At 45.7% G+C, this 22,317-nt stretch overlaps 2 protein-coding genes and 1 non-coding gene across 3 annotated transcripts; 2 read left to right on the forward strand and 1 right to left on the reverse strand.

Annotated features, from left to right (window-relative positions):
• Nucleotides 1–490: 490 nt before the first annotated feature.
• Nucleotides 491–9,656, forward strand: LOC127766285 (probable acylpyruvase FAHD1, mitochondrial). The gene is made up of 8 exons (XM_052291371.1): nucleotides 491–524; nucleotides 890–999; nucleotides 1,128–1,302; nucleotides 2,234–2,286; nucleotides 8,963–9,025; nucleotides 9,164–9,214; nucleotides 9,319–9,436; nucleotides 9,515–9,656. The coding sequence occupies exons 1-8, from the start codon at nucleotides 491–493 to the stop codon at nucleotides 9,628–9,630; spliced, it is 720 nt and encodes a 239-aa protein (XP_052147331.1). The 3' UTR covers nucleotides 9,631–9,656.
• A 2,276-nt stretch (nucleotides 9,657–11,932) lies between these two features.
• LOC127765637 (PLASMODESMATA CALLOSE-BINDING PROTEIN 3-like) lies at nucleotides 11,933–14,334 on the reverse strand. The gene is made up of 4 exons (XM_052290579.1): nucleotides 14,001–14,334; nucleotides 13,602–13,835; nucleotides 13,390–13,423; nucleotides 11,933–12,468 (listed from the first exon to the last, which is right to left on the reverse strand). The coding sequence occupies exons 1-4, from the start codon at nucleotides 14,068–14,070 to the stop codon at nucleotides 12,240–12,242; spliced, it is 567 nt and encodes a 188-aa protein (XP_052146539.1). The 5' UTR covers nucleotides 14,071–14,334; the 3' UTR covers nucleotides 11,933–12,239.
• A 3,314-nt stretch (nucleotides 14,335–17,648) lies between these two features.
• Nucleotides 17,649–17,747, forward strand: LOC127769145 (small nucleolar RNA SNORD96 family). Its single transcript, XR_008016712.1, has one exon. It is a non-coding gene; the product is annotated as a small nucleolar RNA SNORD96 family (small nucleolar RNA).
• Nucleotides 17,748–22,317: the final 4,570 nt, after the last annotated feature.

The raw sequence follows: 22,317 nt of genomic DNA on the forward strand, positions 1-22,317 counted from the left end.
TTACTTATTTACCTCTTGGAAGTAGAATTGCTTCCGCAAATTGATGTCAGATTTCTAATATAAGAAAATAATATGTTTGATTACAGGCAATGTTTTTTTCTAATTCATCATGCTGCTACGTGCGTTGTACGTGCATGCATGATTACTTCATTCCTGTGAGAAAAACACAGGAAGGCAAGGGTGTCTGTCTTATGGGCCATGATATGTCGGTTTTAGTATTATGGGCCGTTAGTGGGCCGATCTTGTTACCAGGGCCTTATATTTTGTCACTTGACTACGCGCTGGAGTCATCGATCGAGGCATCCCCGCGCCGCAGCTCGCAGCTCTCCTCCGGCGGCAATGGCGGCGTTAGTTTTCTCGCATGTTTCGGTTCGTTCGATCTATACTTGTTTAGCTAGCAAGCCAACTACAAATTTAAGAAGTTATAGGGACACAATATCATTTTATTTCTTCAAATTATTATTTTTTTCCTGAGGACCGCCATGAGCCCATGAGGCAGCTGGAGGATTTTGACAGCAACACAAGCAATGTGCTCTTTTGCTTCGAGAGATTTTGGTTAGATAAGACATATATAAATTTGGATATGATCTTTGTTCAGATTCGTGATATTAGAATGTGTCTCATCCAACTAAAATCCTTTATGTTAATTTTACGACTGAGGGAGTATAGTACTGTGATCTCAAATTATTTGTACAGTGCTGGGATCCTAAAACATAAGTAGGTGGTTGAGAAATTAGCTCAACGATATAACTGAACTTTCTACTCTCTTTGGCAGAAACAGTGAAGGAATGTGGTCATACATTACTAAACATTTTTTACAATACTTTTAGCTCGTCATCATTCTGTCTAACAACCAATCCATGACTGTATTATTGTGTATATTAATTAGTGATCGCGGCGGCGGCGGTGCAGAGGCTCCTGGCGGCCAGCACGAAGATCGTCGGGGTCGGCCGCAACTACGTCGCCCACGCCAAGGAGCTCGGGAACCCCGTCCCCAAGGTACAGCACTCGATCTCCGATTCCGAACCACCACTGGCGGTGGGTTCTCCCGTCGCCTTCTTCCCGCGGCGCGGGGTGCCTGATCCGGCGTGGCGTCGGTGGTTTCCGTGGGCTGCGTCTGGTTGCAGGAGCCGCTGCTGTTCCTGAAGCCCACCTCGTCGTTCCTCCACGCGGGCGTCGCCGGCGCCGCCATCGAAGTGCCGGGGCCGGTCGAGTCGCTGCACCACGAGGTCGAGCTCGCCGTCGTTTTGTCCCAGCGCGCGCGCGATGTCCCCGAGGCATCTGCCATGGACTTCGTCGGAGGTAATTATCTTAATAATATATGATGTGCTGTGATAAAATGGACCTAAACTGGCAGCATCCTTTCAGTTGATTAGTCGTGTGAGTTGCCATACATCTATATCCCTGATCATGGGAAAAAAGAAAACCGGTAAATAAATCAAAATATATTGCCCACCGGAAAATTCGAATAGGGCATGCCAATATGCTTTTGTTCTGTGAAAACTAGGTAGAACCTTGGAGTTACCATTCGGAACTATTTGAGCAAGTCTTGGAGACTTAGACAGGAAGTGGACAACTAGAGGACATAACTTTCACTCTTTCGGCGATTCCAGTAAACTTTGTCCATATACATTTGACAAGCTTGGTAGAAAGATTCAAACATGTAATTTTAAGCTCTTAGCCATCTAGTACTTGTTTCATGCCAGTTTTGGCATGACCAGGCACATGAAAGTACTGAAATAAGTGCAGCCATAGAAATCTGTGTCCAACGTTTGACCGTTCGTCTTATTTGAAAAATTTATGAAAAAATTTAAAAAAGTTAGTCACACATAAAGTACTATTCATGTTTTATCATCTAATAACAATAAAAATAGTAATCATAAAAAAATTTCAAATAAAACGAATGGTCAAACGTTGGAGGTGAATAGTGCAAAATTACACTTATTTTGGGACGGAAGTAGTATCTTATTAGTGAGGAGTATTCATTAACATCGTCACATTTTCTTTTACTGTTGGTTGCTATTCATGGTGGTGAAATGTGATCTTATTATTGTTTGGTTCAATACCAAATTATGCTACACTAAAGTAGCAGATTGTTCACCACTACTCTTTCTTTTACTGCTAGTATTTGTTAATGTGGGTTCTACGAGTCAACAAAAAGCTACTGGTTTTCTGTTTCCCCTTTCAGTGACAAAGTACATTATAATTAGTGGTATATCTTTCGATTTCCTAGGTTATGCGCTTGCTTTGGACATGACAGCAAGAGAATTTCAATCTGCTGCTAAGGTGTGCACTAGCTGCCCTGGTTTTCTTTGGTCTTTGTTATATGTGTATCATTATTGTCGCTTTATTGCCATCTATCATCCCCGGTGGTTTCAAAGGATAGATAAGAGCAGCATTCAAATTAATAAAATAAATTCAGCAACAAACTGCACACTATAATCTCAGTGGCTGCTTCTTTATTATGTTCATGCAATCATATCAACTAATTGTATAAGCTCCTAGAACAACTATTTTTTTCCTTTTGAATTTGGTTATTACAATCTTGTTTGATCAAATATACCAGAATGTTTTTTGGAACTATTTTTGTGAAAACTTTATGGTAACTAATTGGCAGTTGTATCCTTGATACTTCTATGAATCAATCACATTTTCTTAATGTAAGAGCATCTCCAACAGTCTCTCCAAATCCCACCCTCCAAATGTCTATTTAGCCAACTCTCCATTCAATTTAGCAAGTCAAATTCGTTGTTTACTCCAACAGCCTCTCCATTTATCATCTCTATTCTGAGTCTATAACAGCGGAACCCATATGTCAGCCTTTATACCACTTTCTTCCTCATTGTCGTGCTTCCCCACTTCCCCAATCCCCTTTTGCTTGCGGTAGCGGCAGGGGTGGCCGTCCGCGGCGACGACGGGGCGGCGGTGGCTGGGTGCGGCGACGACGGGGCGGTGGTGGCCAAGGGAGGCGACAACGGGGCGGCGGTGGCCGCGCGCGGCGACTGCGGGGCGGCGGTGGCCGTGCGCGGCGAGGAGGGGGCGGCGGTGGCTTGCATGGCGACGGGGCGGCGGTGGCTTGCGCGGCAACGGTGGGGCGGCGGTGGCGGTGCGCGGCGAGGACAGGGCGGCGGTGGCCGGGCGCGACAATGACGTGGCAGCGGTGGCTAGCGACGGTGGCGGCAGCCTGCTCGCGATGATGACCTCGACGACGACCATTCGAAACGGAGCAGAGCTAGAGGGAGAGGAGAAGCTCACGGGTAGAGGAGAGCTGGAGAGGGGATAGCCAGCCTAGGAGGCTGGCCAATATTGGCCAGTGGGTGGGCTTGGATGGAGAGGCATTTGGCTTGGAGAGTTGAATGGAGAGTCTGTTGGAGGAGTATTTTTGGTTCATTTGCCAAATTTTTAACTTGGAGAGCTGAGGGGGTGTTTAGATGGGGCTAAAACTTTTTAGTCCATGTCATATCGGATGTTTGGACGCTAATTTGGAGTATTAAACATAGACTAATAAAAAAACTAATTTCATAAATAAGAGCTAATCAGCGAGACGAATTTTTTAAGCCTAATTAATCCATAATTATGAAAAGTTTACTGTAGCATCACATTGTCAAATCATGGCGTAATTGTTAGGAAACCCAAAGATCGTGAGGATCCTGGACGAGCACCTTACGCACGCACTGTTGCTGATCTGGCAAACATAAGAAACAGAGGAAGCAGTGGAATTTTGGCGCAGCGCAACAGCTTGCTGCTTTTCTGATTTACTCCCTTATATAACAAACGGGATTACAACGAAATCAAAACCACTAGGACCGCTTCTCACGCTGGCAATTCGTCACAGCTGCTTAACGTGCGTCACGCTCTCGGCGCACGACGCGGGCTCAACGAGCTATTCTCGCGACCCTCAACTGAAGCACGACTGCCACAGATATCAGCAAGCTCATGCATGACTGAATCAAACAAATGCAGAAATAACTGACTAACTAACTTAACTAACCAAGGCACACACGTTTTATTTCCAACAAAACTCCCCCTAAGACTGATGTCCCTCAGTGACAGAAACCATACCAACCTTCCCTCGCATTTCCTGGAATTTGATTCGTGGTAGCGCCTTTGTCAGGATGTTAGCGAGTTGCCCTCCGGTGTTGATAAATTCCGGTTGGATTTCCCCATTCTCCACAGCCTCACGGATGAAATGAAACTTTGTCTGAATGTGCTTACTTCGGTCATGGAAAACAGGGTTCTTCATTAGGGCAAGAGCGGACTGGTTATCCACCCTCAGCTCAACAACCTCAGGCGCGGCACTCCTGAGATCGCCAAGCAGTCGGGCAAGCCAAATGCCCTGACATGCAGCTGATGCAGCTGCAATGTACTCCGATTCACACGAGGAGAGCGCCACAACACGTTGCTTCTGGGACTGCCAACTGACAAGGTTGTTGCCGAGGAAGAACAGAATCCCCGTAGTGCTCTTGCGGGTATCAACATCCCCTGCCATGTCGCTGTCGCTGTAGCCATGTAGCCTCCTTTCTCCCCCCTTGATGTAGCAGCAACCATAGTGAATTGTCCCGGCCACATACCGAACAATCCTCTCCATGAAACGACTCACATAACCAACGGCGAAGGCAAGATCAGGCATGGTATTCACCAGGTAGCGCAGGCTGCCCACCAGACTTCTATATTCAGTAGCATCAACCAATGGCGCCTTGCTGTCCTTGCTCAATTTCAGCCGAGGCTCCATGGGTGTGGCACATGTGTTGCAGCCCACAAGCCCGGCTTTCTCAACAATTCGCGATGCATACGCCGCCTGATTCAAGGTGATCACTCCGGATTCTTGATGCACCTCGATCCCCAAGTAAAAACTCAGAGAACCGAGATCGCTCATCTTGAACTCCTCCATCATCTGCCTCTTGAAATCTGTGATGGTGTCCTCATTACCACCGACAATCACCAGATCATCGACATATACTCCCACCAGCAGCCTCCCGCCGCCAGTGCCACGCTCGTACAGACCGTGCTCGAGCGGACTCTACTCAAAGCCGATCTTTTTCGACGTGGCGTCGAGCTTGATGTTCCATGCTCGCGGGGCTTGGCGTAGCCCGTACAACGCCTTGTCGAGCCTGTACACCTTGTTCTCTTCTCCTTCCACCTCAAAGCCTGGCGGTTGGACGACGTACACTTCTTCAGCAAGCTCCCCATTGAGGAAAGCCAACTTCACATCCATGTGGTGCACCATCCATCCCTCCTGTGCAGCGAGTGCAAGAGGCAATCGAACCAAGTCAAGACGAGCAACTGGAGCAAATACCTCATCAATGTCTACCCCGGCGCGTTGGACATAGCCCTTTGCAACCAGGCGCGCCTTGTGCTTGACAACGACGCCCAATCGGCCGATGCCCAGCCGGTAGGTCGACGAGCCGCCATGTGCGATTTTCTTCGATGGAGGCTATTTCATCAAGCATGGCGAGTCGCCAGGCCTCCTCGCGCTCAGCCTAAGCGAACGATGTCGGTTCCTCACCACTGACCATCAACAACTCCTCCTGCACGTCGCGAGTTGCTAGCCCCGACGTCATGGCCGGACCCAGCACGTTCTCCAAGCTCCGAAAATGAAGCGGGGCGTCATCGTGGTCGGCGTCGAGATCATCCTCGGCATTGGCTGGTGGCGACACGAACTCTACCTCCGATGCGACACTGCGCACCGAAGGTTTTCGACCTGGTGACGCCGGACTTGGGGCAGATGGCGATGATGGCCCCGCACCCGGTGAGGCCAGCTCCCCCGAAGCTGAACGTCCCACCGGCATCGTGGCATTGTGGAACACCGACGTATAGTCGATGACGAAGTCGGTGTCGGCGCCATCGTGCTTGTCGCGCCAGCTCCATTCAGCCGCCTCGTCGAACACGATGTCACGCGAAACGTGGACGCGCCGTGCCGCCGGATCATAGGCCCTGTACGCCTTCGAGCCTGGTTCGTAGCCAACGAAAATCATCGGCCGACTGCGATCGTCCATCTTTTTGAGCGCCGGGGTAGCCACCTTGACGTGAGCAACACAGCCGAATGTACGGAGGTGGTGAACGGCCGGCGTGCAACCATTCCAGAGCTCGTAGGGGGTCTTGCCCTCCACGCTCTTCGACGAGACCCTGTTCAACGTGTAAACAGCAGTAGTAATGGCCTCCCCCTAAAACATACCCGTCAGATGCTTCGCTTTGAGCATGCTCCTCGCCGTGCCGACGACGGATTGGTTGCGACGCTCGACGACGCCGTTCTGTTGGGGAGAGTAGGGCACAGTGAGCTCGCGTCGAACACCCAGATCGGCACAGTACTCCTAAAAATGTCCGATGGTGAATTCTCCCCCCCCCCCGATCTGTGCGGAGAGTGCGAAGCTTGTGCCCGCTCTTGCGTTCCGCCGCCGCCTGAATCCGGCGGATTGCCGCCGGCGCCCCGTCCTTGCTGGGTAGCAAGGCCACCCACATAAAATGGCTGTAGTCGTCGAGGAGGAGGAGGAGGAAGTAGCGGTTGCCGCTAGGAGTCGGTGGAGAAATTGGCCCGCAGAGGTCGCCGTGCAGGAGCGCGAGCGGCTCACTGTGGCGATGCTTGGTGTGCTGCGGGAACGGGTTCCGGCGATGCTTTCCCGCCAAGCAAGCCTCACAGACCTGCTCCACATGTTTAATAAGTGGCATCCCACACTAGCTGCTCGCGTCCCATCTTGTGCAGTGCTGTGAAGTTTACGTGCCCGAAGCGCGCATGCCACCGCCAGGCGTCGTCCCCGGCATGCGCAGTCAGGCAGACTGGCCGTGCGAGCGTGATGTCGAGCTCGTAGAGACGTCCAGGGGTGCGGGGGATCTTGGCAAGCAGTCGCCGCTGCTCGTCCCAGACCCGCATAATGCCATCCTCCGCCAGCACTTTGAAGCCGGTCTCATCCAGTTATCCAATGCTAATGATGTTGGCTGCAAGACGAGGGAGATAGTACGTGTTTGTCAGAGTGCGGTGCTCACCATTCTTGCAGGCAAACAGGACTGTGCCGCGGCCCTCGATCTGGACAACGGACCCGTCGCCGAGTCGAACGTTGCCAGTGATTTTCGTGTCAAGGTCGGCGAACGCCATCTTGCTCCCTTTCATATGGTTGGAGGCGCCGGAGTCCATGATCCAGCGCCCGGGATCATGATCCGCAGCATCATCTAGCGTCGCAAACACCTTCTTCTCCACCAGTTCTACCTCCTCAGCATGGAGCAGCGTGGGCGCGGCGTGTTCTGCTGTCGGCGCGACGACGTCGTCGACGCAGCCACCGGTGAACAGCATAAGAGTCAGCTCGTCTTCCTCCTCCTGGGCGACATGCGCCTGCTCATCACGTTTGGTTTTGCTTCGGCAGTCTTTTGCCTAGTGCCCAAGTTTGCCGCAGCTTCGGCACTTGTCATCTTTGCGAGCCGGCCTAGAGTTGCCAGACTCCGAGCTCCCGGCCCTGCTGCCACCGTTGCGCCCCTTTCCGCCACGGCGCTTGCCGCGACTCGACGGGCTGCCGCTGTCGCCACGTTTCGCCTCCAGATCCTTCTTCTTCCAGCGCTCCTCCCACTCGGCCTCCGTCAAGTACAGTGTCCCGGAGGTGTTCGACGACATCTGGCCCGAGTCCTCCGCCGCCTTCAACCTCCCGGTGACCTCCTCAAGTGACAAGGTTGAAATGTCGAGAAGAGTTTCAATTGAAAGAACGAGCTGGTTGAACCTGGGACGTGCAACACGAAGATACTTCTCCACCACCTTGTCCGCGGGCTTAGGATCGCCAAGGTGGAGAGCTGGTTCGTGATGGTGGTCAGACGTAGAGCGAAGTCCTCTACGGTCTCATCGGCGCGGAACGCTAGCCATTCGTACTCCGCGCGCACCTTCTGCGCGCTCGCCTTGCGAATGCGGTCGTTGCCGACGCGCATCGTCTTGATGCCGTCGCACGCCGCCCTAGCCGACGCTTTGGTCCGGTCCCGATCATCTCGGGCGGAACCGCGCTGCAGATGGCGTCGAGTGCCATCCGATCTTCGTGAAACACCACCTCCATGCCATCCGGCTCAACAGCCGCCCACAGGTTGCGAGCCTGCAGCTTGATCTTCATCAGTAGTGCCCAATCGTTGTAATTGGTTTTTGTCAGCAGCGGATAGTTCACCGGGTCGCCTCCATCCTTCACCACGCGGTGTATAACCAGCCTGTTGTCACCCCCGCCGCTGCCCGAAGCGCGGCCGCCGGAGTCGAGAGGAGAGCACGCAATCGGCGAAGACGAACGACGTCGCAGCATCAGAACTCCCTCTAATGCACGATCACGAGTCCACTTCCTAAACCTCGCTCTGATACCAATTGTCAGGGAACCCAAGGATCGTGAGGATCCTGGACGAGCACCTTACACACGCACTGTAGCTGATCTGGCCAACACAAGAAACAGAGGAAGAAGAGGAATTTTGGCGAAGGGCAACAGCTTGCTGCTTTTCTGATTTACTCCTTTATATAACAAACGGGATTACAACGAAATCAAAACCACCAGGACCGCTTCTCACGCTGGCAATTTGCTGCATCCATCCCCATAGCTGCTCAACGTGCGTCACGCTCTCAGCGCACGACGCGGGCTCAACGAGCTATTCTCGCGACCCTCAACTGAAGCACGACTGCCACAGATATCGGCAAGCTCATGCATGACTGAATCAAACAAATGCAGAAATAACTGACTAACTAACTTAACTAACCAAGGCACGTTTTATTTGCAACAGTAATTAGACTCAAAAGAATCGTCTCGCGAATTAGTCCAAGGTTATGTAATGAGTTTTGTAATTAGTGTATGTTTAATACTCTAAATTAGTGTCCAAACATCCGATGTGATAGTGACTTGGAATAAGTCCCTGTTTCCCAAATAGGCTCTGAGTAGAGAGGCTGTTGGAGATACTCTAAGATAATACTTCAGTCTTGCACTTCTTTTTTATACTTAGAAACCAATGTACTCTGCAGTCTGCAGGTCTTCCTTGGACTTTGTGTAAAGCACAGGACACCTTCACTCCAATTAGTGCAGTGGTAAGCAATCCTTTTGTTGGTCGTGGATTGTATTCTTTGAATGCTTCCCATGTCATTCTACTGAATATGAAATGCATAATTCCATTGCCGCATCCAATGCATTTGACTTTCCTTGATGATTCTTGCTCTATTGAACAGATTCCAAAATCAGCTGTCGCTAATCCTAATGATCTAGAGCTCTGGCTAAAGGTAAACTATACCAATTCGTAGACATGTAGTGAATCTATCCATTTGCCCCCTAAGAGGTAGAAAGTACACAAAATTATTAACAAGCATAGAGAAATCTTGTCCAGGTTGATGATGAACTTAGGCAGAAGGGATCTACAAGTGATATGATATTTAAGATACCATCTCTAATCAGTTATATCAGTTCCATCATGACATTAATGGAGGGTGATGTTATACTGACCGGTAAATCACATTTTTGGAGAACAGTTTGTTGTGCAATAGAGTTGTGATTGTGGGGGTTATTGATGAATTCCTCTGCAGGTACTCCTGAGGGTGTAGGCCCAGTACGACCAGGACAGAAGATCAAAGCTGGTATAACCGGCCTCGTTGATGTTGAGTTTGATGTTCAGAAGCGCAAACGGTCATTTTCTACTTAATGTGATAGGCAAGAGATTAATACTAAGCAACGTCTTCTGCAGGCATATCAGTATATTGTTCTGCTTGACTCGATTAGGCAATAAAAAAATATATTAAGGTTGCATGCATTTATTTATTGGCGCAACTAAAAGAAATACTTTGCTCCATTAATTTCATGAAACTGGACTATACCTGCACAATATTCTTGGCTTGCCCGTACTGAAACTAATATACATTATAAATACAGGCTTCCCATATGACATAGTGCATGAAAACGTAGATATTCTTTAAAAATATGCCTGTCTAATATATGCTTATGGATCACTTGTGATACTTTTCATGTAGAACTTCGAGAGCAGTATCAAGAAAATCCTCGATCTGTTCTTGGGAAATCCAGACCGTACTTTATCCCACATTTGTAATCCCGTATATGTTTATAGTTTCGTGTGATTTTCTCCGTCATGAAATTAAAGTTGTGTCCTGGATTTGCTAGCTTTATTATGTTGCAACAAAATTAAGCGATTAGACTTAAAAGAAAATTTACTGTCTATTACATAGTTGACATAAAGCACCCCTTAAAATTCTACACTTCTTGAACGGTTGAATCGCTTTGACATTCATACAAATATACAAACCATAATCCCTTCCTCCTTTTTTTTTTCCTCAGCTCTTCATTTTCCCTCATTACCATGCACTCACACTGAACGCCTCCTCAATACCTCTCGTCAACGCACCTTCACCGCCACTACTCCAACGCACTACTGCCCGACCTCACCGGCTGGCCAAAAAATGTTAACGGCATTGGCGAGGCCCCCTGGCTGGCCACCATCCCCCTGGCTAGCGGAGGCGAGGTGCCTCTGCAAACCGTCCCTTTCTTCTACCCCATCTTTAACGGTTCTTTACTGCCTGATCCATCGTCATCGGTCACCACCTCCTAACTCGACGCTCCACTTTACCCTTGCCAATAGCACTAGGCCACTAGTCACTCCCATCCTGCTTCAGTAGCTTGTGTTCCCAACCTCTCCCTGGTTTCCGTGCGCACGCTTTTTAAACTACTAAACGGTGTGTTTTTTTTAAAAAAAATATACAGGAAAGTTGCTTAAAAAATTATATTCATCCTTTTTCAAGTTAATTTTAACTAATACTTAATTAATTATGCGATAATAAGCTGTTCCGTTTTTCATGCCGGAGAGATGTACTCCCAACCGGCACAAACGAACGCAGCCTAAGTGGTGTCGTCGCTACATCGTAGCCCACCCGTTCTATTGCCCACCGCCGGTTCGCCACCTCCTATGGCCATTCCTCTAAGGTCGACAATCTCCCCTTTCTTTCCCCTTCCTCAAACTCGTCTCTCACCCCTGCCGTAACCCGGGACCCTAATTTGTAGCTCCTCCATCGGTGTTTCGGGGTGTCATTGGTACCGGAGAAGAAGAATAGGTCACCGGAGCTAGAGGAGAAGGGTCTGGAGCACGAATCGAGAAGCACATCTGGTGGAGCTAGAGGAGAAAGGCCTGAAGCATAAATCGAGAAGCACATCTAGTGGCCTAAGATTTGATTAGGGATGAATTTTCTGGAAGGTTAGCAATGGGATTACTAAACTTATGAGGCTGCATTTTTCACTTAATTTCAGTCAATCTTTTCCCTGTGTGATTGCTCTCTATCATATATCTGTACTATTTTGTTTTAAATGATGTTAATGGTGGTGTCCGAGTTTACTCTTAGGGAAAATACAATTGCCCCTTACTTCTCGATGTCATCGAGAATGTCACGGGAATGTCACCGAATCCCAATCCCCTGTGAAGCCACACGGTTTCGTCCACAGGACAAAGAGCAAAGCGAGAAGAGGACCGCAGAACGTACGTTAGAGATGTGTGCCGGTGCTGTGAGATGTGCCACTTACCAAATCGCATCACTCAATCAAGACAAAATCGCCGAGGCATTTTCGGCGCCCACCGGGTATGTTCCTCACCTCACCGCTAATTGCATGCAGCGGCGGCGGATGATCGATGACCCATATCATGTGGGTCTAAAGTCCTTAAAAAAAATTAATGATTTCGTTGGGAATATAAATGGCACAAGCAATCACTCACCACCGTCCACAATGCAAGAATAAAACACCCTGACCCTGATAGGGACCCAACATCATCCTCACCCTACCAATCCTAAACCAAAGTTCTCTCTCATCTCTCTCAAAGAGAACAATCATAAATCAAACCCCACCATCTATCTTGCTCTAGATTTGGAAGAACTTTGTAGAAAAGAAAACCAACAAGAAATACAAGAGACCTTGTAGGAAAGAGACAGACATCCTACCAAACCATATGCACCAGCAGCCTGCAGTATGAGCCATAAAAAGGTATAGTATAGTATACTTCAACCAAAAAGTTATACTCTCACACCATCACAACACTAAGCAACGAGAACAGCAGCTAGCAGCAATCCCTAGTGCTAGTGGGCAGATGGATCAATTTGGATTCTCTTCTCTCCAACCAATCAAACTTTTCATATATTTTTTTCCCTTTTGGTAGATCAGACATCAACTATACTGAAAAATAGTAAAATACAAAGAGGAGTTTGATCTACTGCTGCTTTCTTCTACCATCACAGGGAGAGTGAGAGAGAGATCACTTCATGGCAATGCCAAGAACGAGAGGAGGAGGACGGTGAAGAAGATGGCCGACTCAGCCCTAGGGAGCAAGCCGGCCGCCGCGGCCGCGCCGTCGAAGTTGCTCGTGCCCGGCGGGCTCAGGGCGCTCCCCATCCCGGTGCCATTGGTGCCGGTTCCGGTGCCGCCTCCGGGGCTCAAGGTGCCGGTGCCGGTGCCGACTCCAGGGCTCAAGCCAGTTGTCCCAGCAGCACTGCATGAACAAAGGTGGAATAAAGAGCTTTAGATCATCATGCTCCTGCTTCGAGTTACACTGACTGAAGAGAATGCAGTCAACAGTGCATAATTCAGTCAGAAGATTGCTGATGGCTTGATTTGTTAACATGCTAATCGAGTGAAAATTATGAATTCGGTTGTCCAAGACTGGATAGGGATCACTTTGGAAAGCCTGTCATCTCATTATTGTAAGCTGCAAAGTGCATTTCTAATGCAAATCAGGCTCATCGTTCTGTCAGTTATGTCCTTCACACATGACGCACATGCGAGAAAGGCTGTCCAACTTTTTGTTAAGTAAGAGTTAAGACGGCAGCAATAATCAGCCTTATGGAAAATAATACTGTATCAATCTCTTCTCTGAATACCTGACAAAACTAGGAGACAAATTGTCAGGCATTTCAGATCGGTTGGATAAAAGTTGGATGTGTAGAAAGTTTGTGTTACTTTGTCCAGAGAAAAGCATGCTAGTAGCTCTCGGTTTCAAATCGGTTGGGAAAAGAAAGATGGAAGCCAGATTCTTCAAAGGAAAGACACAGGAACATCACTCCAGTTCAGACATTGCAACAAACTTGTCAGTAAATCTTTGAAGTAATTAGTGCGAGGGTAGGTTATCACATCAAGTTGATCTAGACTAATCGAGCTGCAAAGAATATTATTATAGTAGTATATTGCATTTCGCTATTAGTACTAGTTTAATTTACTGGTGTCGGTGGATGGAGCATGATAAATCAATGGTTCCAAGATGCTGATTCAGCAGGTGTACTACATTTGACTAATCTTCCAGAATAATTTGACCGTATTCCGTGGTAGTACTAATAGCTAATTACAAACTAAAATGGTAAAATAAAGAGTATGCCACAACTTAATGCAGGAGGAGCAAAGAGATTCATCATGTTACCTGGCACTGGAAGGGAAAGTGCATCCAGAGAAACCTGCAAGCAGAGAGAGCAACAAGCAAGGCAACATGATGCATGAGAAACCAACTCAAATTAAGAAAAAATAGCACAATAGAGTAGCAAATGCATCAGCTGCAAGACTCAGAAATCCAGCAGGTTGTTTGGTGAAGAAATCTTTAACTTGAGGTGGGAGAGGGAGGGAGGGACTACGTACTGGGGTCGGAGGAGGAGAGGGTGGCGGCGCCGCCGAAGTCGCAGGTGGCGCCGGAGGCCCTGAACTTCTGGAAGTAGCTGTTGGCGGCCCAGGAGCAGTGGGCGGCGACGGTGTTTGGGTTGTAGCAGCCGCCGCTGGAGAGGATGGACGTGCAGTCCGCCCCCTGCCCGCACGAGTAGTCGATCGCCTTCTGCAGCAGCGCCGTCGGCTGCTCCGACCGGCACACGCAGAAATCTGACACGAAATTAATGCATACATGAGATGAAAGAAGCCACCTTACACTCGAGCGAAACACATGGCTTTTCTTCCTTGTTATTAATTAGCGGGAAGGATTAATTGAATTCAGTTGGATTTCTTGAGAAATTTGAAGCAAAAGAAGAAGAGGTAGAGGCAAAGGACCTGAAGCCGCGAGGGTGGAGGAGAGGAGGAGCACCGCAAGAACCAACGCCAACGCCGCCGCTGACTCCATCACCGCCGGTCGAATTAACAAGAAGCAGACGATGACCGCGCGTAGGAAGAGCAGTTGGGTGGGGCCGTAGCGTAGCTGTTGTAATGCGCGGGAGGGAGGAGGAGGGCCGCCGCACCCACCGCAATTGTAGGTAGACAGCTGGGGATGAGCTGAGCTCAGAGCTCTCTGCTCTCACACTGGAGTAGTACGCGGGTAGAAGAAGACAGAGGGTTGGGACCGATGGAGTGGGTCGCGACTGACAGGACGGCGTGCGGAGAGATCATCTGGTGTGGTCGTTCGGTTCTGACAGGGCCATGGGTTTTTACTAATGTGCTCGGCTCAACGGTCGGATCGGCACATTGGATCCAGCGCGTGCATCGTGCCTGCATCCCTGCATGCTCGCATGCTCGCCTTCCTGTCCGTTTCGTTCTCTTGTCCTTTTTGTTTGCTCTCCTATCACGGTCTTTCCATCGAAAGAGATGAAGAATGAAGATAGATGGTACTCCATCTCCTAATATAAGAGATTTTGATATTTTACTTATATTGTTTGACCACTCGTCTTATTTAAAAGAATTGTGCAAATATAAAAAACAAAAAGTTGTGCTTAAAGTACTTTGGATAATAAAGTAAGTCACAAATAAAATAAATAATAATTCTAATTTTTTAATAAGACGAATGGTCAAACAGTGAGTAAAATATCAAAATCTCTTATATTAAGGGACGGAGTAATGAATATAGATGATATGTGCATGATCGATCTGATCATGTCGTGTAGAATCCAGGTTCAAATAGTTCGTTCATTAGGATACTTTAGCTGCATACGTCGTTGCACTTCTACCAGACACATTTGCTTTCTATATAAGCTGGGTAGTATGACCTTTTCTCTTAAAAAAAACTTCTACTAGACACCTATTCAAACGGTTCGTCTCATTACTACCGTATCCTATTTCCATACTTCTCGGCTGTGCTACTAGAAGGCTCTAGGGAAGTCGGAGAAGAAAGCACTTATTTTGGGGTGAGCTTACTACTTATATGCTTCGTAAGAAGACTGAGCAGACTATCATAAGATAAAAGATCTTCTTGCAATTTTAGAAATTTGGAGGATTCATATCCTCGCAAAGATCTAGCATTTTCGGTGAAATGTCACATTTGGCATCTCCAACATGCATGTAAAGTTGACATTACCAATAACTTAGTATTTCTAGTCCAACTTTATGCATTGGTAGATATAAGCTCATAAGAGAATATCGCTATGGCTAACTTTAAACATAGAGCTAGCCATAAATAATATAAAACTGTTTTACATCTTTTCTATATGTGCGTGTGTATTTTATCTTTTGTGCTAAAAGGGTGAAAAGCTATTTTTTTTGGGCTCTAGCTTAAGGTTAAGAAGAGACCTAAAACATTGTAGTCTTTGATACTCCGTCCATTTTAGGTTATAAGATGTTTTTACTTTGGTCAAAGTCAAACTGCTTCAAGTTTGACTAAGTTTATAGACAAATATAGTAATATTTGCATTACCAAATTAGTTTTATTAAATTAATAATTAAATATATTTTTATAATAAATTTATCTGGGTCAAAAATATTACTTTTTTTCCTATAAACTTGGTCAAACTTAAAGCAGTTTGATTTTGACCAAAGTCAAAACATCTTATAACCTGAAACGGAGAGAGTATAAGACAAAAAAGATATAGTTATGGCCACACCTTATGACTATGAAAATTAAGCATACCCTAAGGCAGCATTCCTTTGAACGAGACACATAAGAGCTGCGTGTATGTTTTCCGGATTGCTAAACGATACGTATTTTGCCAAAAAAGTTCTATAGAAAAATTACTTTCAAAAATAATATTAATCTATTTTTTAAGTATGTAATAATTAATACTCAATCAATCGTATGGCAAGGGGCTTGAAGGGTTCACCTCAGTTTACATATCTTGTCAATATTATCATTTCCCCTTCTCTCAGACACAATGTATCTCTTTAATATTACTGCATGAAAAAATTGATGAGATTGTACTCACTTTTTATGGAGCATGCGTATGTGGAGTTTAAGTAAGAGGATCATGGAATTCTACGGTCTCATCCTTTGGCTTATTCATGGAATAAGGGCAAACATCATATTTGCAAACAAAAAAATAATTTATGAATAAAACTTGTATTTGCCTAACATACCTCCCGATTGAATCCATCAAAATTTCACCATTCTTCCTTTCTACTCTACCAGGAGCAGCAGTCTGGGAGCTAGGGTTGGCCCCGTCCCGCCACATCTCCTTCCTCTCGTGCCGCCGTCATCCCCGCGTGCCGCCCCACCGTTGCTCCTTCTCTTCTCACTCTGCTATCGTGTCGCCGTCCCCCTCGTGTTTATTCACAATTTACTTTTTGGCTTATTTGTTTAGCTTATTCGTGTGAATTTTCTTGTAATAAAATAGATGTCACACACTGATTTTTTTCAGGAATTAATAAATTATTTCTACAGTTTATATTAAAGTACATATTAATTTACAAGTGAAGTAATTTTGGGAAATAAAATTTCCCTTAATAGATTGCACCTCCAGATTTTTATAGGATTTTTTAGAGCTCAATTGCTAATTTTAATACTCCCTCCATTTCAAACTTTTTTTCCTAGTCAAAATTTTATAAGTCCGATTAAGTTTATAGAAAAATATAACAATATTTCCGATACAAAACAAACATATTATCAAAATATATTCAATGTTACTTTTAATGAAACTAATTTGATGTTGCAGATATTACTAATTTTTTTTCTATAAACTTGGTCAAATCTAAAGATGTTTGATTTTAAAAAAAAAATCAAAGTGACTTATAATATGAAATAGAGATAGTAATATATATATATATATATATATATATATATATCATTTAAGGAATTATGTAAATGAAAAACCAAATAGAAAACCCTCCCCTTAATCTGGGCTGAATCCAACCGAACTCTTCTTCCCTCTCTCTGCCATCCTTTCTCTCTCCCCACTGGTCCATTCCCTCCTCTTCCTTTCTTTTTCCTTTCGGTCTCCTCTCCCTCCAATGAAATAAGTTCACTTCAAGTCCTTCAATTTATCGTCGAGTCTAAAATTCATCCCTGAATCAAAATAGCTCATCCTTCAACTCACAATACTGTGTCAAGTATCAACTTTATTCCCTCGACAGTATATTGGGCCGGTATCAGCTGATGTGACGAGTGGAACTCACATGGAACCCACATGTCAGCGGCCCAACTCTTCTCCCTCTCCCTCTTCCCTCTCTTCCCCCTTCTCTCTCTCATTGGACAACAGCGAGGCTGGGCCTGGGATGGCGAACTACAGGGTGGATGGTGACGGCGACACGGGCAGTGAGGCCAGCCAGCACCGCAGCGACAGCGGTGGCAGCACCGGCTCACGCCGCACCACCTCGACCAGCTTCGGCAGGACATGACCTTTCTCATGACGAGCAGATTTGAGTTATTGATTCTTTTTTCTTCCTTCTGGTTCTCACTTTGCCGTTTGCCATTGAGAGCAAAGCTGACTTCTTGATGTCCCTTCTTCTAGTTTTCTTCAAGATCTGTGTTCTTATGCCTTAATGCCTTTACGTCAGGGGAATGGACGGTGATGAAAAACTGCAAGAAAAAAACACCACCATCTTTCGGGGTTGATTGGCATGGCCTTGGGCCATGCTGCCAACTCTTCAATTCTGATGTCCATTGCCGATCCTCTGAAAGTGTTCCTTTTTATCTCTTCAATTTTTGGGGGTACTTTTCTACACAGAGGTGGAACAAATCCATTATAAGGGTGTCCACAGTGCGTGACATGGCATTCACCTTCCCCCTTCCACATCAGAGATTCCAAGCCACGTATACTTCTCCCGCTAGAAACTGAAGAACGCGGAGCCAAACAAAACTCCCCATTCCTCATCAAAGTTGTTAGTGATTCCTCAATCCTTGTGCCGAGCAGCGTGTACGCCTCACTCCGCCTCATCACCCGAGGCGCCCCAATCTCCCTCGGTCTCTCCGCAGCTCCCTCTCCCTCTCTCTCTCTCTCTCCATTCAGTGGGCAGCGGCCTGCGTCACGTGGCAGCGGGGGAGGGGGTGGCTCGGCGGCGGTGCGGGGTGGCGGTGCTCGGCCGCAGCGGCGCGCGGGGTGGCGTCATGGTGGAGGAAGAGGATGACGCGGGCGGCGGATCCGGTGACGGGGAGGCATGAGGGCTGGCGGATCCGGCGATGGGGAGGCACGAGGCAGCGGATCCGGAGGAGACGTTAGGGCGGCGGATGCAGCGACGGGGAGTGCGCGAGGTGGCGGATCCAACGACGGATGTGGCGGCGGCAACTCTATCCGGCGGCGGATCCACCGCAGCCAAGTCTCCGCTCCTCCCTCCTCCCCTTCCCCCGCCGTCACCACAGCCTCTCCCTTTCTCAGATCTGGCACGCGGGGAGTGGTGGAGGCTGCGGCGGGGCTCTGCAACGGTACTGGCGAGGCGGAGGCGGTGGAGGCCGGTGGGGCTCGGCAGCAGCGGCGTCGAGGCGGAGGCGGTGGAGGCCGACAGGGCTCGGCTGCAGCGGCGTTGAGGCGGATCCGGTGGTGGTGGTTCTCGTCGGCCACTTCAAGGATGACGACGGCAACCTCGAGTTGAGTGCGACAACGCCGGCGACGGGTTCGCTTGGGCCAACGGCGGCCAGCGGATTTTTGTGATGATGATGTCTTGTGATGCTGCAGCTGTTAATGTGTTGATATTTGTGACGCTGGAATGCTCTGTTAATGTCCATTTTCATTTTTTTTGCAACTTACTGGATGAGACGGTAGAAAGAGATTTCAGGGATTTATTTTTTTCCTTGGAAAATTATTTTCACTGGGGGTTGGCATAACACAGCTGCCAGCGAAAATAATTTCACTGGAGGCCCTTGAAAGGAAGCCGCTAGCGAAAATTATTTTCGCCGGCGGTGGTCTTAAGACTACCGCCAGCGAAGATATGTCTTAAGACAGCCACCAGAAAAGAAATATCGATAACAGCCAATGAAGATCTTCGTCTTAACTGGCCTTTGCTTTGTCACGGCGCCAAATGCCGCCAGCGAAGACCTAAAGTTGCCGCCATGAAAGATGGTTTTTGTAGTAGTGGCACCTGGTTAGGTCTAATCTACTAGGTTATCAGGTGTTTATTAAATTTACTCAAGTCAATAGGTTCTTATCATAGTTTCATCGGAGTTCGAATGGATGATGTATCCGCTTATCATGTTTTAAGTCGCTGTATCGGTTAAACTCACAAAATTCAGTATAATCGGCTAGGAATTGCAATTGTCATATGCAATCTAATAATGTTTCGGTTAGGTCTATCTATATTGTTGTCTATAATTACAAGTTACTAGAATTTTATACTCCATCTTGTTATTATCGATATCGGCTTATTTTTTCTTATATAGAATTTCGATAATATACTACAAGATAATTGAGCTATGGCCCCACCAATTTATTACGACAAAAAAATAATTCGTGGCAATATACTGTACTATCGCAATGATAATTTTTATGTGGTAAATAACTATATTTTGTTGCAACAATCTACAATCGTTGTTTTATTCAGTATTTTTGTTGAAATAGGAAATGAGCTATCGCCACAAAAAAACATTACTATTGTAAAAACATGTTCTATCACCACAATTTTAATTTATGTGGCAATTTGCATAGTACATGGTACTTTTCACTATTTTCTGTTGCCACGGTCAACAAATTCGTTGCAATAAAAAAATATCATATCATAATTTGACTTATTCTTTTCATATGAACATGGATTAGGATAAATTTTTTATGAAATTTAGAGCTCTACAACTTAAATTTTTCATTTAAAATCTTTTAAATATTCAAATTCATGATTCAAATCTCGGATAGGCAGACTCAATGGAATGATATGCATTTTTAAACAAAATTGATGCATATGTGTGTTGGTAATGGAGAGCGCGTGTGAGGGAGAGATCTTAGGTTTGAATCCTAGCCATGATAAGATATCAAAAGAAAATAGTTAGGATGATAAATTAATATTGAAACATTTAATTTGGTACGTAGAACTAATGCCATACATGGAATGGTGGCAATAGTTATCTATTGCAACGACGTGAAGTGTTGCAATATATTTTTTTGCCACATCCATTTTATGGCAATATCAAAATTTGTTACAACTAAATAAAATCTTTGCAATAACCTATTACCACGCTATTTATTACCACGGCTAGCAACGATTTTAAGATTGTGGCAACATGTACCTATTGCCACAATTTTAGCATTATTGTTACGATTTTTTCGTGGCGATAAATTATTTTTCTAGTAAGCTTTGTTCTAAACACATCGGCCTATACTCAAAGATATATTATTTACTCAAGACTTGCTACCTGATTATGGTATTTGTAGATTACATGGATCGTTGGTGCCAGGCAATATGCAGGATTGAGGTAAAAGAGAGGGGAGACAATTATTTTTATACACGTTTGGGCCTCTTAATTGACAGGTAATAGTCATACTCCTGTTAGCCGAAACCGGTGTTGACTTAATCTAGTCCCCATCGGCCTTGTAGCATGGATATCTCACGTTTGGTCAACTTCTAGTGTAGTCTCTAGATTCCTCAAAAATGAACTCAGTGAGATTGGAGATGTCTCTAGATCCCACATGTTGGCCTTTGTGGCTACTACATTAGGTTTGTCTAGATATGTCTAGATCGATGTGTCCATTTTCCTTCTAGGGAGTCTTGTATTTATACTCTTGGGTAATCCCTTGTCCAAATAGAACTAGGGAGACGAGTATGGACACGATTCGAATAGTTCTTGTAGTGCCTAAAGTAGGACTCTGCATCTTTTTCCTTATTCGGAATAACTTTCGTATATGAGACATGATTCTATATAAAACTTGCTATATGGTGGGCCCCTCTAAGTCGGTATGTCTTACTTATAACATTAACACTGTATATTTAAAACGTGATGGTATCATTAAGCCAAATCAATGGATGTGTACTCCCTCATGCAATATAGAATTCAACACAAACGTAAAAAAAAAACAAATGGGAAGGAATGGAGTAACAGAAATACAATGCATGCGTCCCTCGTGCAATATAGAATTCAACACAACATAATCAAAAAAATTCAGCCAAATCAATGGATGCGTCCCTCGTGCAATATAGAATTCAACACAAATGTAATCAAAAAATTGTGAAGGAATGGAGTACGTAACGGGAATCCAATCCATGTGTCCCTCGCGCAATTAATATAGAATCAACATAAACATAATCATCAAATTGGGAAGGAATTAATGGATCGGAGTAACGGAAATGCATGCTTCATTCAAAGTAATGAATAGCCAGTCTGGCTTGTATGGGTGTACCGTTGCCTCATACTCCCTTCGGTTTTATAATTCTTACGTTTTGAATAAGATTGAAATCAAACTTTTATTGTGTGTACCGGTTGCACATCCAGGACAAAAAGGGATTATCAACCAATACTAATGTACACTTCTCCCGTAGTCACTATAGATAACATCAAAAATATACATTTTAAAGACACTAGAACAATATATATACATTTATCTTATAAAATACTATAATAAAAATAACATGCATTTCATTATTGTATATATTATAATAAAAAACGTCCAAAAAATATTTTTTAAAAACCGTGTTATTGTTATTTAAAACGTCAAAAATTACGAAACCTGAGCGAGTATTAGTTTGTAACTAATTAAATAGTCGGTGCCGTTGCCTTGTATTAATTGCCTGCATGGTACTGTTGTTTCAACTTCTATTCAAGCATATGCTTACATAGTTAATTACATGGGGATGGGGATGATGTGTGGTGCAAGCGTAGCGCTGGCTGCTAGCTTCCAGTATCCGCGGTGGGTGCACAGCTGCAGCGTTAAGTGAGGGTAGGAAACAGAGGATGAGTGTTGATCTGATCCAAGAAATATAAAAACCGCCGAGAAGATTGAACAATTCAGAGGTATATATTCCTTTCTTTATGTCATCACGTGCAATCGGATTTACAGGCGACTAACTCAACTCTCCCAAAACGGCTTTGCTAAAAATTATGTCGACATATTTCTGGGCTAAATACAATCAGTTTGACGATCTGCCATCTAATCTTCTTCATGATTCATGCAAAGTACATCTGATAAGCTGATCGAACAACTTGCTCCTAAGTTCGCGACTCTTTTTTGCTTTGCATGACACGTGTTGGTCATCAACGAATGTAATTACTCTATTTACACAGTAATTACACATGTGTAATTTAGCACTTAGATAT

This window comes from Oryza glaberrima, chromosome 3, assembly GCF_000147395.1.
Source record: "Oryza glaberrima chromosome 3, OglaRS2, whole genome shotgun sequence".
NCBI lineage: Eukaryota > Viridiplantae > Streptophyta > Magnoliopsida > Poales > Poaceae > Oryza > Oryza glaberrima.

Bases quoted from the DNA above. Each gene is read 5' to 3' on its own strand.
- LOC127765637 (XM_052290579.1), bottom strand. From the start codon at position 14,070: ATGGAGTCAGCGGCGGCGTTGGCGTTGGTTCTTGCGGTGCTCCTCCTC. The intron at 13,836-14,000 runs GTCCTTTGCCTC...ATTTCGTGTCAG, and splicing joins CTCCACCCTCGCGGCTTCAG to ATTTCTGCGTGTGCCGGTCG. The intron at 13,424-13,601 runs GTACGTAGTCCC...CTCTGCTTGCAG, and splicing joins CCTCTCCTCCTCCGACCCCA to GTTTCTCTGGATGCACTTTC.
- LOC127766285 (XM_052291371.1), top strand. From the start codon at position 491: ATGAGGCAGCTGGAGGATTTTGACAGCAACACAA. The intron at 9,026-9,163 runs GTAAGCAATCCT...TCTATTGAACAG, and splicing joins TCACTCCAATTAGTGCAGTG to ATTCCAAAATCAGCTGTCGC. The intron at 9,437-9,514 runs GTAAATCACATT...ATTCCTCTGCAG, and splicing joins GGGTGATGTTATACTGACCG to GTACTCCTGAGGGTGTAGGC.